Source organism: Mytilus californianus, unplaced genomic scaffold, assembly GCF_021869535.1.
Source record: "Mytilus californianus isolate M0D057914Y unplaced genomic scaffold, xbMytCali1.0.p SCAF_4, whole genome shotgun sequence".
Taxonomy (NCBI): domain Eukaryota; kingdom Metazoa; phylum Mollusca; class Bivalvia; order Mytilida; family Mytilidae; genus Mytilus; species Mytilus californianus.
The window spans coordinates 117,488,668-117,505,368 of NW_026262690.1; the positions used below are offsets into that span (position 1 = coordinate 117,488,668).

Sequence of the window (16,701 nt, forward strand, 5' to 3'; positions counted from 1 at the left end):
CTCATGTTACGAAGTTTCCGTCAGTCACATGTCCAATGTCCTTGACCTCATTTTCATGGTTCAGTGACTACTTGAAAAAAAAGTTCAGATTTTTTGTTACGTTTAATTCTCTCTTATTATAAGTAATAGGATAACTATATTTGGTATGTGCGTACCTTACAAGGTCCTCATCCCCGTCAGACAGTTTTCACTTGACCTCGACCTCATTTCATGGATCAGTGAACAAGGTTAAGTTTTGGTGGTCAAGTCCATATCTCAGATACTATAAGCAATAGGTCTTGTATATTCGGTGTATGGAAGGACTATAAGGTGTACATGTCCAACTGGCAGGTGTCATCTGACCTTGACCCCATTTTCATGGTTCAGTGGTTATAGTTAAGTTTTTGTGTTTTTGTCTGTTTTTCTTCAGTGTTCCCGTCTGCCATAAATAGAAGGGCGGCCCGCCCTTGGTGCCCTTACCCCCGCCCTTCTGCCCTCCAAAGCAAAAGAATGCACCCCTCTGCCTTTTCAAAAAAATAAAATTTCCAAATTTCATGCCTATCGGCGTTTCCGGTAAAATTGTTACCTGATTGGTAACACTAATTAACTGACAACGGGATTAAGTTAAATACCTAATGCCTTTGGCAGTTTTATCACCTTTGTTAATGATTGTTTACTGCTAATTAGTGGATTTAAGATAATTGAACAAATACTACATATTTAATACAGAATTAAATGTCCACATGTTATCCATTTGTAATGTTTATGTGAGCCAAAATTTGTTCCTGTGAAAAAAGTTCCAGTGGAACTAATATCACAGAAAATATGTTCTGGGAGAACTTTTTTCACAGATGATTTCTATACAATTTGTTCCATCTCTATAAAATAAGTTCCACACTTTACCTCGTGAAATAAGTACCGGGTTGGTGAAATTTGTTCCTAACCTTGTGAAATAAGTTCCGGGTTTATGAGATTTGTTCCTTATCTGGTAAAATAAGTTCTGGGTTTGTGAGATGTGTTCCTCACCTGGTGAAATAAGTTCCTTGTCTGTGAAATATGTTCCACTGGTTAAACAAGTTATCTTATATACTGAGCATTTGTCATCAGTGAGTTTAAAGTTATCATTGAAGTGCATTATAAAAATATCAAAATGACACTTTTCAGCCAGAAAAGAGTAGAATAAGTGTGGCATCTTATGTGTTTTCGCTTGCAATTTGTTGCAAAGGTACTTATTTTCTGTGAAAATAGGTTTGAGCGGAACTTATTCATTGATTTCTATGAAATATGTACACGTTCTTTTAAAACAAATATCACACCCAGGAACTTATTTAACTTTTTAAAACTCTTAATATTAATTGGAACAAAATTCATGGAGCTATGATTTTTGTTCCGGAACTTATTTCACATTTGGACATAAAATTAGTTCCGGAACAAATTTTACAGTGCTGGAACATATTTTCTGTGATATAAAGTCCGGTGGAACATATTTCCTATGAAATTTGTTCCGACGGAACAAATGTCACGCCGGAACAAATTTTTTGTTACATTTACACACAGCATGTACACCTGAAAAAATTTATTCCAGTAGGCATAATATAAAAAATAAAATCTGAAACAATTTTAAAGGCATACACAGTTTTGACTAAATTGGTAAAAATGTTTTGTTTCATAACAATGAGTATCAAATTTAAAGAAGAATCAAAGAAATTTGTACTTTGAACAACAAGATTGCACCACTTCCTGTTTTACTTCTTGTATTTTATAATCCTCCTTTTATAGGAGCACTCAACAAATGCTTTTATTTTTAACAATGATGGAGAAAAAAAATAACTGTTTATACCTTCTGCAATATATGCAATATATTATTGCATCAATATAATATGATCATCTCTTGTCTCACCTGTTATATTTATAAAACTCCTTACTTAGGAGCACTTTGGTGTGCACTTAAAAATACTTTTTTGTAACAATTGAAATGATAATAAATAACTTTAATAACAATATACTATATGATTGATCAAGCAATTTAAATGTAGATAATTTAATTAGATTAAACATTCAATTTTGCATGTATAACTCCATCTTTCAAAACTACTTGTTTATTTTTATAGACTGGTATAAGTTATAAAAGATTGAAATTTCTGATGATTATTTTCCTTACGAAATGTACCAGTTTGTTTAGATTAACATCAAAATGATATGCTTTGCTTCATGGTATGATAATCTGATAAAAAAATTCTTACTGGAACCAACATCAAGAACACTGAATTTCTGAATATGGTTTAAATACAACTAATGTTCTCCAGCTGAGCCTAGCAATATTCAAGGTAATTTATACACTGTCCAACAGTGCCCTTACAATCTGGGTTATTACGCTAAAGTGCCCTTTCAGACAACTAGCACCCTTCTGCCCTGAGATTCAAGCTGGAACACTGTTCTTATACTGTATGCAATAGGTCTACTATATTTGGTGTATGGAATGATAGTAAGGTGTACATGTCTAGCTGGCAGGTTTCATCTGACCTTGACCTCATTTTCATGGTTCAGTGGTCAAAGTTAAGTTTTTGAGTTTTGGTCTTTTTTTCTAATACTATATGCAATAGGTCAACTATATTTGGTATATGGAAATATTTTATGATCTATATGTCGGTCGCACAGGTTTTATTTGACCTTGACCTCATTTTCACGGTTCATTGCTCAGTGTTAAGTTTTTGTGTTGTGGTCTGTTTTTCTTAAACTATAAGCAATAGGTCAACTATATTTGTTGTATGGAAGAATTGTTAGCTGTACATGTCTGCCTGGCATGGTTCATCTGACCTTGACCTCATTTTCATGGTTCATTGGTCAATGTTTAGTTTTTTGGTTAATGTTAAGTTTATGTGACAGTTGTAATAAAGCTTTATATTTAGGACTATCAACATAATACCAATGATTAATAAAGAAGGCGAGACATTTCAGCATGTGCACTTTTGTTTAAACATAGTATTGTGATAATCTTTGTCCAAATGGGATAACTATTTTACATCCCAGCTGTTCTAGATTATATAAAAAACCATTTACGCTTCATAACGTCTAGTTTTAGAACGCCACACAATCATTATAATATACTTTATATATTACTATATAGTATATACCCTTTATGAGCCCCGGACACAATGTTTAAATATGCTAAATTAACTGAGAGTTTCCATCCAGTCGTCCTGGTGTAGGGGTATGAATCGATGGTCTATATGCTATAGGTCTTGAGAGCGATTCCCAGCATAGACACTGGATTTTTTCGACATAAATTTTGATAGTTAGTCTTTTCCGTGTGAATATTTCTAAGTTTTATTGTGGATTTGAAATTCCCGCCAAAATGTTACAGAACAAAGGAAAGCATGCAGAACAAAGAAACTCAAGCTAGGGTGATCTGGCAGGGGTGATCTGGATCACCCCTGGTAGAACAAAGTAGCTGTGATGTAAGGTGTACATGCCCATTGATAGGGTTCCTCTGACCTTGACTTCTTTTTCATGGATCATTGATAATGTTAAGTTTTTGTTATACTATAGTAAAATCTTGATCTGAAACATTCAACATAATTTTAAATCATAATCAATGAAGGAGGTGAAACATTTCAGATTGTGCACTATTGTCTTTAAAAAAGGTGACATGATTTGTATCACATTTATTAAAATTGGCATTTTAGATAAAGATCGCATTACTGTAAATTCAGAAATTTTTGCAATCTTTTTATTATTGCCAAAAAATTAAAACTACACTTCATGTGTCCAAAGTGCTTTTTGGATTTACCATCATCAGGAACTCTCAAAGCTGAATACTTGAAAGCTAAGGAGGTATAAGAACGAAAACAGTTGAGCTATTGAGCAATGGGACAGGTTTTACAGAAATACTCAAAGCAATTTCTGATTTTACAGTGTAATGCTTGGGCCAGCTAAATTATAATAAAAAAAATATAATGAAATAGGTCCAGATTTAGGTAAAATAAACATTATTCTTATATTCCCTCTGTAATTCTAGAAAATTTTGATACTGAGAGAAGCCAAGAAAAACAATTGGAATCTTGTAATTGGATGCTGTAAAAAGTGGTGTTTTTATGGGCACCACCATTTTTTATGAGTGTTTTTCTTGTGTCATCAAATACTTTTGTATTGAGATTTTTTTCATGATATTTGGTATTTCTGAGTCAGTTGTGATCTTCTGAGTCAGTTGATATCCTGGATCAGATTGTATGTTTTGGAAATGCATTAAAATGAAGAATTTATATAATTTGTTTACCCCCAAAACTAATTGTATGAAAACAGCAACTATTATTCCGCAAACACTAAAGATAGAATTGCCTATATAAATAGACAAGTTTTTACAAGTTATTAAAATACGAATCAACGAAATGTACTTTATTCTATATATATATACACATTTATATTTATCTTCTACAACTGTAGAAATTTTATGAAAATGATGAAAAAATTCATATAATACAGGGTAAAAGTATGGTGCACAAGGTGATTCATTTAAAAATCCTCCATGCAAGTGTCGAGTGAATGGCTATGAAACAGGTGATTTCTGGAGATTGAAGGTGACAGCACTATGATTTGCAACCCTGTCTTTTAAATACTATTGAATATACAGAGAGATATCTCAGAGTGAATCATCAACAATCTCTAGCATTTAGATTGGGTTTCCCACAATCACAAGCAGCCAAATTGAATTACCTAAAATCACCTGTGTTCAGAGTGAATTACCCACAACCACCAGCATTTAGTGTGAATCCTCAATACTTACCAGCATTCAGAGGTAATAACCCACAATCACAATCATTTAGAAAGAATTACCCATAATCACCTGTGTTCAGAGTTAAATTACCCACAATCACCTGTGTTCAATGTGAATTACCCACAAGCACTAGCATTTAGCGTGAATCCTCCATACTTACCAGCATTCAGAAGTGATAACCCAAAATCACAATCATTTAGTATGAATCACCCACAATCACCAACATTTAGTAATTCAGAGTGAATTACCCAGAATCACCAGCATTTAGTATGAACCACCAGCATTCAGAGTGAAGCACCCACAATCACCAGCATTTAGTATGAATCACCCACAACCACCAGCATTAGAGTGAATCACTCACAATCACCTTCATTTAGTATGAATCACACACAACCACCAGAATTCAGAGTGAATCACTCAAATCACCAGCATTTAGTATGAATCACCCACAATCACCAGGATTCAGAGAGAATCACTCATATCACCAGCATTTAGTATGAATCACCCACAATCACCAGCATTCAGGGAGAATCACTCACAATCACCTTCATTTAGTATGAATCACACAAAATCACCAGCATTCAGAGTGAATCACCCACAATCACCAGCATTTAGCATGAATCACCCACAACCACCAGCATTAGAGTGAATCACTCACAATCACCTTCATTTAGTATGAATCACACACAACTACCAGAATTCAGAGTGAATCACTCAAATCACCAGCATTTAGTATGAATCACCCACAATCACCAGGATTCAGAGAGAATCACTCATATCACCAGCATTTAGTATGAATCACCCACAATCACCAGGATTCAGAGAGAATCACTTATATCACCAGCATTTAGTATGAATCACCCACATTCACCAGCATTCAGGGAGAATCACTTACAATCACCAGTATTTAGTATGAATCACCCTATACTACCAGCATTTGGAGTGAAATATCCACAATCACCATCATTTAGTATGAATCAACCAAAATTATTAGCATTCAGAGTGAAACATCCACAATCATCAGCATTGAGTATGAATCACCCACAATCACCAGCATTTAAAATTAATCACCTAAAATACCTGGCATTTAGTATGAAAAGTCACCACTATATGTTATTTTTAAGTGAATCAATTTGTACTGTATTAATTAACATTTTTTGGTATATTTTCAATTTTTCATAGCTTTTATAACCATCCAGATCCAGATGTGAATAGGTAAAAAATCTGTGTTGTTCACTTAACTTATAATCATCCTTGGAAACTCAAGAATTTCTATTGTGTTTCTTACTCTGTCATACTGAAGTCAATTAGAATAAAATATATCTTTTGGGCTCGATATTTAAATCTTCTGTTGTGGCAACTAATGTGTCAGCAATTTTGAAACTGAATGATAAATTTATGTTAAATAAAGTATCAGTTTAATATTTTATAACTTTCTGTAAAGGTAGAACAAAATCCTGCAGATACATTGCATTACAAATTTGTGATTGAACCAATCAAATTCATTGTTTCCCCAATAAAAGGAGTTTTGTCCCATTTGACTTGAGGACTGACAGAGAAAGGAACAAAGAGAGACAACCCTGGTTTTCTATTGACAACTACTAATATTTTGCATGGCTAATTTATCAATGTATCGTTTCCATGACTATTTATATTATAGTTTGGTTTCCATGGCTACTTAATATAATGGTGTGGTTTCCATGGCTATTTAAAATCATTGTTTTGGTGTCTAGATGATAGTAGAATTGTTGTACATCTTTGTTGTTAACATTCTTACACTAGATAATGTTAAAGGACAGACAACTCATGTCTAAACTTACTGTCGTTATTCAATTCTATTAAGATTGTCAGTAACAATGAAAATTGATAGCTGTTGAAATTAGAATTGCTCAATAGTAATAAGACAGAGTCGACTTGACTCATCTGAATCAAGCCTTTTTCTCTTGTGTAATTTTGATTTCAACAACAAACAATTAATAAAAATCCATATAGAATTAAATAGTGTGGATTCATTTATTTTTCGTTGGTACGAATTTTTCGTGGTTTAAGGAAAAATTGTATTTAATGAATATTTGATTTCCTGGTTTTCCAAAAGTCTGCAAACAATATGAAAATAAGAAGATGTGGTATGATTGCCAATGAGAGAAATCTCATCTCCAGGGGAGACCAAATGGCTAGCAAGAAGGTTAGTAACTACATGAATATACGGCTTTCAACAATGAGCAAAACCCATACCAAATAGCAAGCTATCAAAAGTCCTGAAATGACCAATGTAAAACAATTCAAACGAGAAAACCAACAGCCTGATTTATGTACAGAACAATAAACCAAAAACAAAAATGACATACAGCAATAAATGACAACTACTGAATTACAGTCTTCTGACTTGGGACAGGCACGTACAGAATGTGGCTTATAGAAAATATTAACTTCGTTGAATATTTAATAAATTCTTAGTTCACTTATACTCATGAAATCCATGAAAACTGGTATCCCATGGATAAATGAATCCAAAGTAAGTGCAGGAATATTAGTGGATTGGTAAGTGTCGTCTGCTATTTGTATTTCATTTTGTGTATACATTGTACCTAGATATGTACTTATTTATCTATTTGTTTGAATTTATTTATTCATGGTTTTGTTCCAAACATAACTTTTATTTGTTTAAAAAATTATGTAATTGATTTGTCTTAAATTAGTATTTTAATTAGCTGTTTAACACTTTAAAGATAACACTTCTATTCTGTTTACTAGTACTGTTCCTGTCCACTGCTCTGTATGTCTTTATATATTTATTGTACGTTTTATTTTTCTGGTCTTTTCATCTCTTGTTATCCAGCTTCTATTGAAACTCATGCATTTGATTTTTTTCACACCTTGTCTGCGAAAACAGGATGATACACTATGTTTTTGGGTCTGTGAGTCTGTCATAAGTTTGTCCGTTCATCTGTCTGTTTGTCCATCGGTATGTCAACACTTGGTACAACTCAAATTTGCTTTAACCAATTCTAGTGAAATTTGAACACAACATTAGGATTGATGGTAAATGCTTCCTTACAATTGTTAAATTTTTAAGTTTGTTGTTTTAGAGTGACAGGACTTGAACCATCAGATTTAAGGATATTTTTTCAAATATAGCACACAAACTAGAATTTGCTTTGATCAATTAAAGAAAACGTTTGTGCTGTTGTTGATGCGATTGGTAAAAGAAAGCTCACTTTCCTTTTCAATTTTTATTTTGTCGATCCAAAGTAAAGCATCTTGAACCATCAGATTTAAGGATAGTATGCTTAGATTGATTTACTTAAAACTTTAAGCTGTTGTTGGGATTGATTGAAGGAAATTCATTTATGGCTTTGAATATTTTTTCCCTTTTGAGTTTCCAGAGTTATAGGACTTTGATTGTCTTATTTAACTTAATTTTTCACATGCTATATATACTAACTTGCGTATGCTTTAATAGATTTATTTGCAACTTTACACAATTGTTGGAATTGGTGAAAGTAAGGTAATTTAAGGCACTAGCTCTAGAATGCTTGGATCAAATTACTACAAACTTTACACTGTTGCTGGGGTAGCTGAATGCAGGTTCCTTTTCAGTCTTGAAATTTTTCTGGTCTGATGTAATAATGATAGTCTGTTCATATATGCTTTAGGGTATTCTCATGCAGCTTTTTCTACTGGGGCATTTTAAAAACTTCAGATTGTTGCAACAATTTCAATATGCAAAAGAAGGAGATATGTGACTTGAGCGTAGCTTCTGATTATTTACTGCCAAACTGAATTATGATTTTCAAATTATTTGATTTAATTAACTTTTGCAATTGTTTGAATTTATTCAATTTTTTCTATTGGTTGAATTTACATTCTGACTTTGTTCAACTTATATTCTTAAGAACTTAAAAAAATAAAAAGAAATATGTAGCATTTTATATTATTTGATTTTTAATCACAATTCATTGGAAAAAGCAAGGAAATAAATTTATTTGCTAGACTATTAATAGTAAAATGATCACTCTAGTTTATATGAATGATACATCTATTGTTTAGTTGTAGGTTTAAAGAAAGATGGGTAATATTAGCCCAGACAGAAAGGTCTAGCTGATTCTTCTTAATTGTTATAGTTTGAGTCTGCAGGTTCTGAAAAATATTTGCAGTTTTTGAAAATTTATATACCATACCATGTGGAAAAGATGTAAGGAGTCTTTAAGGCACTATCAAACAGAGCTGTATTATAATTTTGGCCTGACCTATGTTTTTTATTTATTATACATGTTTATAGCTGTCTGTTGTTGATGTTTTTTTCAGATATTAAACATGGTAAGACATGAAAAGAAAACTTTGATTTTGTATAAATAACTGTTTATTTATATTTTTGTAGATATAGCAAAGGAAAAAGAATATTATACAAAATTATTGAATATGATCCGTTATTAGATTCCAGTAATATGAACATGACTGATTGGTTCAGAATAGCTACAGATATACATGTAGGTATTTACTGACTACCCTGTGTGTATGTGTGTGGGAGAGGGGGTTATTGAGCATTTATATGTACAACAATACATAGGGAAAATTTGCTCACATAACTATCCAGGGAAATAAATTGATGGTCCAACTGGTTAAGGAGGAGGAGGAAGTTCCTTCTAAAATTGACTTGCCCTCTGTCCCTCTTTATCTATTCCTTGCTATTTGAATAGTATGAATGAATGAAATGAACTGGCCTTGATAAGCTTGCTCTGTATGAAATTGGCTTAATTGTGACTGTCCAGCAGGAGATCTTTTATTTCAACCCATACTATCAATATTATGCTTGTGGTAGTTGAGAAACTGGCTTTAATAAAGCACTGACAAAAGTTCAAATTGATGTGATGTTAAATGATAGGAAAAAAAGTATGTTTTAGACTTTTATAGTAACTGACTTTATCATCCTCTAAACCTATCATTCACAAAAATTGCAATGAAGGATTTCAGGAATCTTTCTCTCTCTCTTTGTAAATTTAACATTTAAATGCATTTGAATTTACTGGATTTACATTGGGATAGTGCTGACAAATAATTCTATTAAAATTTAAAATACAAGTTTTTAAATATTTCCAGAACTTTCCCACAATAGTAAAAATATTGCAAAATTTTCTGAGGTTACAGTAAAAAAAAAAGAACAAATATTATTTATTCATATTTTTAAGCAAAATATTAAATATATTCTTTCTCTTCATCCAAGACACTTATTTAAGATATGAGCTTTTGCTGCAAACATAATACTGTTGCAACTCTGTCTTAGATGATAGTATCATTTCACTTTTAGTTAATCATTATATGAATTTTTGTGGCAGTATAATGGTATGGCGATGTTGTCGATTTCGTCTGACATTTGGTTTCCAGACAATAACTTGAGTATAGATATATGGATCTATAAGAATTTTTATCACAATGTTCCATACCACAAAAGGAAGGTTATGATTGATTTTGGGGGTTATTGTCCTTACTGTTTAGGAATAAGGGGTCAAAAACAAGCATTTTTCTGGTTTCTGGACAATATAAACTTAAGTAAAAGTCTATGGATTTGTATGAAATTGTACCACAATGTTTTTTATACCACAAAAGGAAGGTTGGGATTGATTTTGGGGGTTATGGCCCTAACTGTTTAGGAATTAGGGGCCAAAAAGGCCAAAAACAATACTTTTCTAATACGTTGTTTAAATTGCTTATTTCTTGACCAATTTATGGGGTTCGATTCAAAGTCTTGAATTCTTGGGGTTCTTTTATATGCTGTATCAAACCATGTATTTAGATTTTGGAAATTAGGCCCCATTTTAAAATCATTCCACATTGAGGTCTGAAGGGTCCAAAATAAAACTTTGATTTCATCAAAAATTGAGTTATTGGGGTTCTTTGATATGCCAAATCTAACCATGTATTTAGATTTTTACTTCTTGGCCCTGTTTTCAAATTGGTCCACATTAAGTTCCAAAGGGTCCAAAATTAAATTTTCTTTTATTTTAACAAAAAATTGAATACATGGGGTTCTTTGATACAATGAATTTAATCGTGTATTATGATGTTGGATTTTGGGCTCCGTTATCAAATTGGTCCACATTGAGGTCAAAAGGGTCCAAAATTAAACTTTGTTTGATTTCATCAAAAATTGAATTCTTGGGGTTCATTGATAAGGTGAATCTAACCATGTTTTTAGATTTTGGATATTGGACCATGATAGGTAAATGTTTAAGTTCCTAGACCACATTCATTCTGTATCAGAAACCTATGCTGTGTCAAATATTTAATCACAATCCAAATTTAGAGCTGTATCAAGCTTGAATGTTGTGTCCATACTTGCCCCAACTGTTCAGGGTTCAATCTCTGTGGTTGTATCAAGCTGTGCCCGGCAGATCATTTTATTGCTGCTATGTTTACTATCATTTATAATTTTATAGAGCCATTATGAACAGTTTGATGGTTTTATAATACTACATGGAACAGATACAATGGCCTATACTGCTTCAGCTTTGTCTTTCATCTGTGAAAATCTGGGCAAGCCGATCATATTGACTGGATCACAGGTATGGTATTTTATGAAGTTTTATTCAATAGATCAATAGGAATAAGAGATGTGAGGTATACATCAATGAGTTAGCAACCTAACAACAAAAATAACCAATAGACATCTTGAGGGCAACATACAATCTTCAACAATAGACCGGAGTTTATACAATATGTCAAGCTTTAAACCTCCAGTCTATAAAATTTGTGAATAAATTAGACAGTTCTCATAAATATTATGTTTTGCAAGTTAATTGTTCTGTTATACACAACATTAATGTACAGCAATCTAACAACAAAAGTTTACAAAAAAAGGCATAAGTACATATTTCACCAATTGGTCTTTAATTTTCTCAAGTTTTTTGTCTTGTCTGGGCAAAAGAACTCAAATAAAAGCAACTATACCATAGTGACAAAACTCTATACTAAACAGATGACTAGGTTATACTATATTTTTAGTTTCCTTGAAAATGTGAAATATGTAATATATGACAGTACACATGTATTGAAATTAGATTTACATTCAGAAGGATACTGGTAAATGTTAAGATTTCCATACATAATGTAAATGTTATTTATATTATTTGCCAGTGATTATTTCAGAATATAATTTATGATTTGTATATATAAATCACAGGTTGGCATGAGTGGTACAGTACATTCCGGTTATTTGCATAGCCTATTTGTCAGACGAAATTATGCAATTAAGCGGAGTATGCTTATATCCGAAATGCCAAATTACGGAGTCAAACAACATCGATAGTGCAGATCAGTAAAGGAAATCCCTGAAGAAAGATGAACGTCCATAATCCACTTACAACATATTGAATGCTTATTTATTCTAATAAAAGTTATTTGTCTAGTGTCATACATGTTATTTCATTGTGTATTCTTTCAATAAAGTTTATAAACACATTTTGTTTTAGTTCATTTACGTACCGACTTTTCCTTTACCTGAGATACGAAAATAAAATTGTTCTAAAAATAGATTTGTTTCTATGACCCGGATGTACAATGTACATTGTTACGCTTTGATTAAAATAAACTGTTTAACAATACTACACAGTTTATAATCATTTTAAACAACAAATGTGTAATGAACTGCCTTTGATATGCAGTATTTACCGATTGAACAGTGATGTAACACTGTTACTTTAACCTCGTTAGTTTCGTATATGCAAAGCAGTTAACAGGTAATGGGGCCCTGCACGGGTTATTTGCTGGACACGAGTGTTGAAAGTGAGAAAATATAATAATTAGAAGTTAATGTTCTTTTCAAAAAATATTAAAAATAAAAGATTGATGTATAAAATTCTTCAACCAAATATAAATGCTCTGTAAAATTTAACATAAGTGTAGATCACCCCAAGCCGAATTACGAGATTACACATTGGATAATGATCGATAATTAGCAGGTGTTATTGTTTTAAAAATTCACCCAAAATGTAATCTATGAACAATGTTTGAAATCCAATCAATAATTAACACCTTTTGAGATAGAATGGTCGTGTTTTTACAACAATCATCTGTATGACATTTTTATGACCTCGAGGCTTAAAATAGAACATGGGAAACTTTACCTGTGTACACATCGAGGCTTATTTTACAATCATATAAACACGAAAGAAACTGTTTTAAAACTTTATTTAAATAACACAGAAGTAAATATGAAATAATAACGAAAATTATGATGCATTCAAGAAAAATATACTTACCAAATTGCCGTTTCCGGTCAAAAATCTCGTCAGTTTTAACTAAGCATATCTAGCTGGCGATTATTTTCTATGCAATTAACCGAAATGCCACTCGTAAGGCTATGCATATAACCGGACAATTTAACATTAGATGAATGGGAAATGGTTTTGTGCAGGAGAAAAGTATGCAATTAACCGAATTATGCTATTAAGCGGTATGCAATTAAGTGGAGTCGACTGTACTATCCAAATCAACGTTTCTAGGTTTTTTCTTACTTCATTATTTTTTCACTTCTTTTTGAACATGATTATGTTGGTAATTTTTGTTTGTATTTCCTTTTAAATGCAGTACTAATTTTTAGCTCTTTTGACCCTTAATGACCACATGAGCTTAAAACTTCAATTGGCATCGTCGTCATCTATTGCAAACTTTTTGATTGTGTGTCATGGATGGATACCCCATATCCTTTGTTTTTCTATTTTATCAAAAGTCTTCTCCAAAAAGAAGAAAAAAACAAACATAACCAAAAACACACTTTATAGGAGTTGTTGCCTGTAAATGAGAATTTTTGTGACTATTTTCTTAAAAACTATAATTGTTAAAAGGATAACTGTAAACAGTAAAAATGATTAGCAAAATAAGATAAACAATGAAGTCAACATAACTGAAAATTTTGTCAATTGACTCCTGTAGTTATGATTTTCACCCTTTTTTGTGTTTTTAATATTATCTTATAAACTATTATAGATACAGAGAACTTTCCTGTTTAAATGACCAACAAGACAAGATCCATAGAAGTTGTCAATTATCTCCCCATAGGAGTTATTGGTGTAACACCACTAATTCGGCCCAGCCAGAAAGCACATACCAGAAAGTAGTACATATTTAACACAAAATAGTTCCTACGCATGAGTGTAACTTTCAAAATATGTAGAATATTTAGGTATTGTTGGTATCAAATGAAAGCTGAATGACTGGTGATCATTGTAGAACACTTTTTGACTTATAATTTTGAATATTAAAAAACTGCACTAAATTTTATAAAGAGGGTACTTTTTGCCTGTATGTCAGATCTGAAGTACCTGTTTTGGTACATCCGAAGTTCCGGGAACCAGTTCTTTCTTATATGCCATTAAAGGTATGTTGATTTTTCCAGTTCAAGACACCATAAAGTGTTGCTTTGACATGCAATGATTGTCACTTTATTTGAACTTGAAACAAAAGAGCTGTGTCTGATTGAAATTGAGGAATTTAACATAGAAAGCAATGGGGCCATGAATTAGTGGTGTACTTCCTATTACAGAGAATCATCAGAAATTCAATTTTTAGAAGTTGTACCTATTCCAATGAAAATAAGTCATATTTGATGTAAGTAAACATGTTTAATCATCTTTTTTGGATGAACAATTCTGTTTATGGGAAATTTCAGCTCTTAAATTGACATAATCAGGTATTTTAGCCTCTTATGGTCACACAACATGCATGCAGTTAAGACTTGACTCCAAATTCTTATTTTTGCATTATTTGGGATTGCAATCAATAAAACATGTATATAATGACTTGTTTATGGTAAAAAAATAGCTCTTGGTCAAATAATCCTATGATTTTTCAAGTTTTATTGGTTTTCTCATGATAGCCTTTTACAATCTAGGCAATTGGTATATACTCATATAAGAATTCCAAAATCTCACTGTACATGCAATTTTGAACCAGTTTAGCAAGTTATCCAGCTGAAAAATATATAAATTGCTCTTTATAATCTATGTTGTACCACAGAAGTATGATTTATACCAAAAATGTCCCTTTTCCAATTTGAAGAAAAAAGGGGGGACAATTTTCTCAATTATGCCTTAGGTTTGGTCTAATATATTTTTATTAAATGAACAAACTCTAGTGAAATATGACTATTGGTAAGCACATTGTTTTCCTAACATAAATTATTAAATACAACAATGATATTGAGAATAAAATAAGTATATTGGCCATTTATAATATCCATATGCAGTTTTCTTTGAATAACCTATATGTTACTACCAGTCCAATTTGAGCTTAAAATTAGTAAAATAGTATTTGGACTTAAGCTTTATGTGTTTTTTATTGCTTGAAATAGATCATAGAATGAAATAAAGTGATGCTGAAGTCAGTATAGCAAGTTTGGTTCTGTTATAGGTGTAACACCACTAATTCGGCCCGGCCAGAAAGCACATACCAGAAAGTAGTACATATTTAACACAAAATAGTTCCTACGCATGAGTGTAACTTTCAAAATATGTAGAATATTTAGGTATTGTTGGTATCAAATGAAAGCTGAATGACTGGTGATCATTGTAGAACACTTTTTGACTTATAATTTTGAATATTAAAAAACTGCACTAAATTTTATAAAGAGGGTACTTTTTGCCTGTATGTCAGATCTGAAGTACCTGTTTTGGTACATCCGAAGTTCCGGGAACCAGTTCTTTCTTATATGCCATTAAAGGTATGTTGATTTTTCCAGTTCAAGACACCATAAAGTGTTGCTTTGACATGCAATGATTGTCACTTTATTTGAACTTGAAACAAAAGAGCTGTGTCTGATTGAAATTGAGGAATTTAACATAGAAAGCAATGGGGCCATGAATTAGTGGTGTACTTCCTATTGTACTTTAATGTTAACTTTTAACTTTTTTGCCATTTTTTGGCTATTGTATTAAGACTAATAAGAGATAGTTAAGGAACTGTGAACAGCTTAAATGATCAACAAGATAAGTTTTTAGAAATAGGTGAACATAACAGAATTTCTGCTGTTTTCTTAAAAATTGAATATTTTTGACCAATTTTAGCGTATTTTGCAATTATCTTGAAAACTATAATGAAAAGAGAGAATATGTTAACAGCAAGACAAGATCTACAAAAAAAATAAAGTGAAGGAAATTTTTGATTGACTCCTTATCAGGGTTTTTGTCCTTAAATGACTTTACCATATTTATTATCATACTTCCCTTTTACTAGTATAGTCATTATATCACCCTGCTCAGTGGCTCTGTTTGACTATTATAGTCATTATATCACCCTGCCCAGTGGCTCTGTTTGACTATTATAGTCATTATATCACCCTGCTCAGTGGCTCTGTTTGACTATTATAGTCATTATATCACCCTGCTCACTGGGTCTGTAATTCTTGTATCATGTCATTGGGACTTAAGCAAACCTTATCAGCGACATCACAATGTGTGAGGAGACATTATCAAGCTTACTTTTTCAAGTGTAAAAGTATTTAAGAGAGAGGGAAATGACCAGAAAGAGCATGATAAATTCTTGGTATAGATATAGTTAAATATCAGCTGCTCAACTCAATGTGAAGTATTTTTGCTCGTTTGCTAGGCTCAGTTGCCAAAAAAGGTTTACATGGTGGCTGGTGGCTGCTATTTTACGATATATCAATGTGCAGAAAACCAGATAATCTATACTTACTGGTATATATTCTCCGAGTGGATCAGGATCTCTCATATGACTGCCATTGTTGTAATGACTTTTTCATGGGAGCATCTTGTTTGATAGTCTCAGCTTTCTTTATTTTTTTCTCCTTCTTTTCTGGTATATTGATTTTCTATTTTAGATTTATATAGAATTAAATATAATTAATATTAAAGGATAATTTTAAATATTCAAGTATTAATATCAACAAACATTATTTTTCTGCTTTAATTTAGTTTTTAACATACTTGTAA

General features: G+C 31.8%; 1 protein-coding gene across 2 annotated transcripts in view; it reads left to right on the top strand.

Moving 5' to 3' along the window:
* The window catches only part of LOC127739235 (L-asparaginase-like), a 42,451-nt gene that overhangs the window by 8,972 nt on the left and 16,778 nt on the right, over positions 1-16,701 (top strand). The window contains exons 3-5 of one of the 2 annotated variants that reach the window (XM_052250854.1): positions 5,936-5,968; positions 9,135-9,243; positions 11,191-11,316. In XM_052250854.1, the coding sequence (XP_052106814.1) occupies positions 5,936-5,968; positions 9,135-9,243; positions 11,191-11,316 (268 nt within the window). The remainder of the gene's footprint in view (positions 1-5,935; positions 5,969-9,134; positions 9,244-11,190; positions 11,317-16,701) is intronic. The other variant, XM_052250855.1, reaches the window with a different exon arrangement.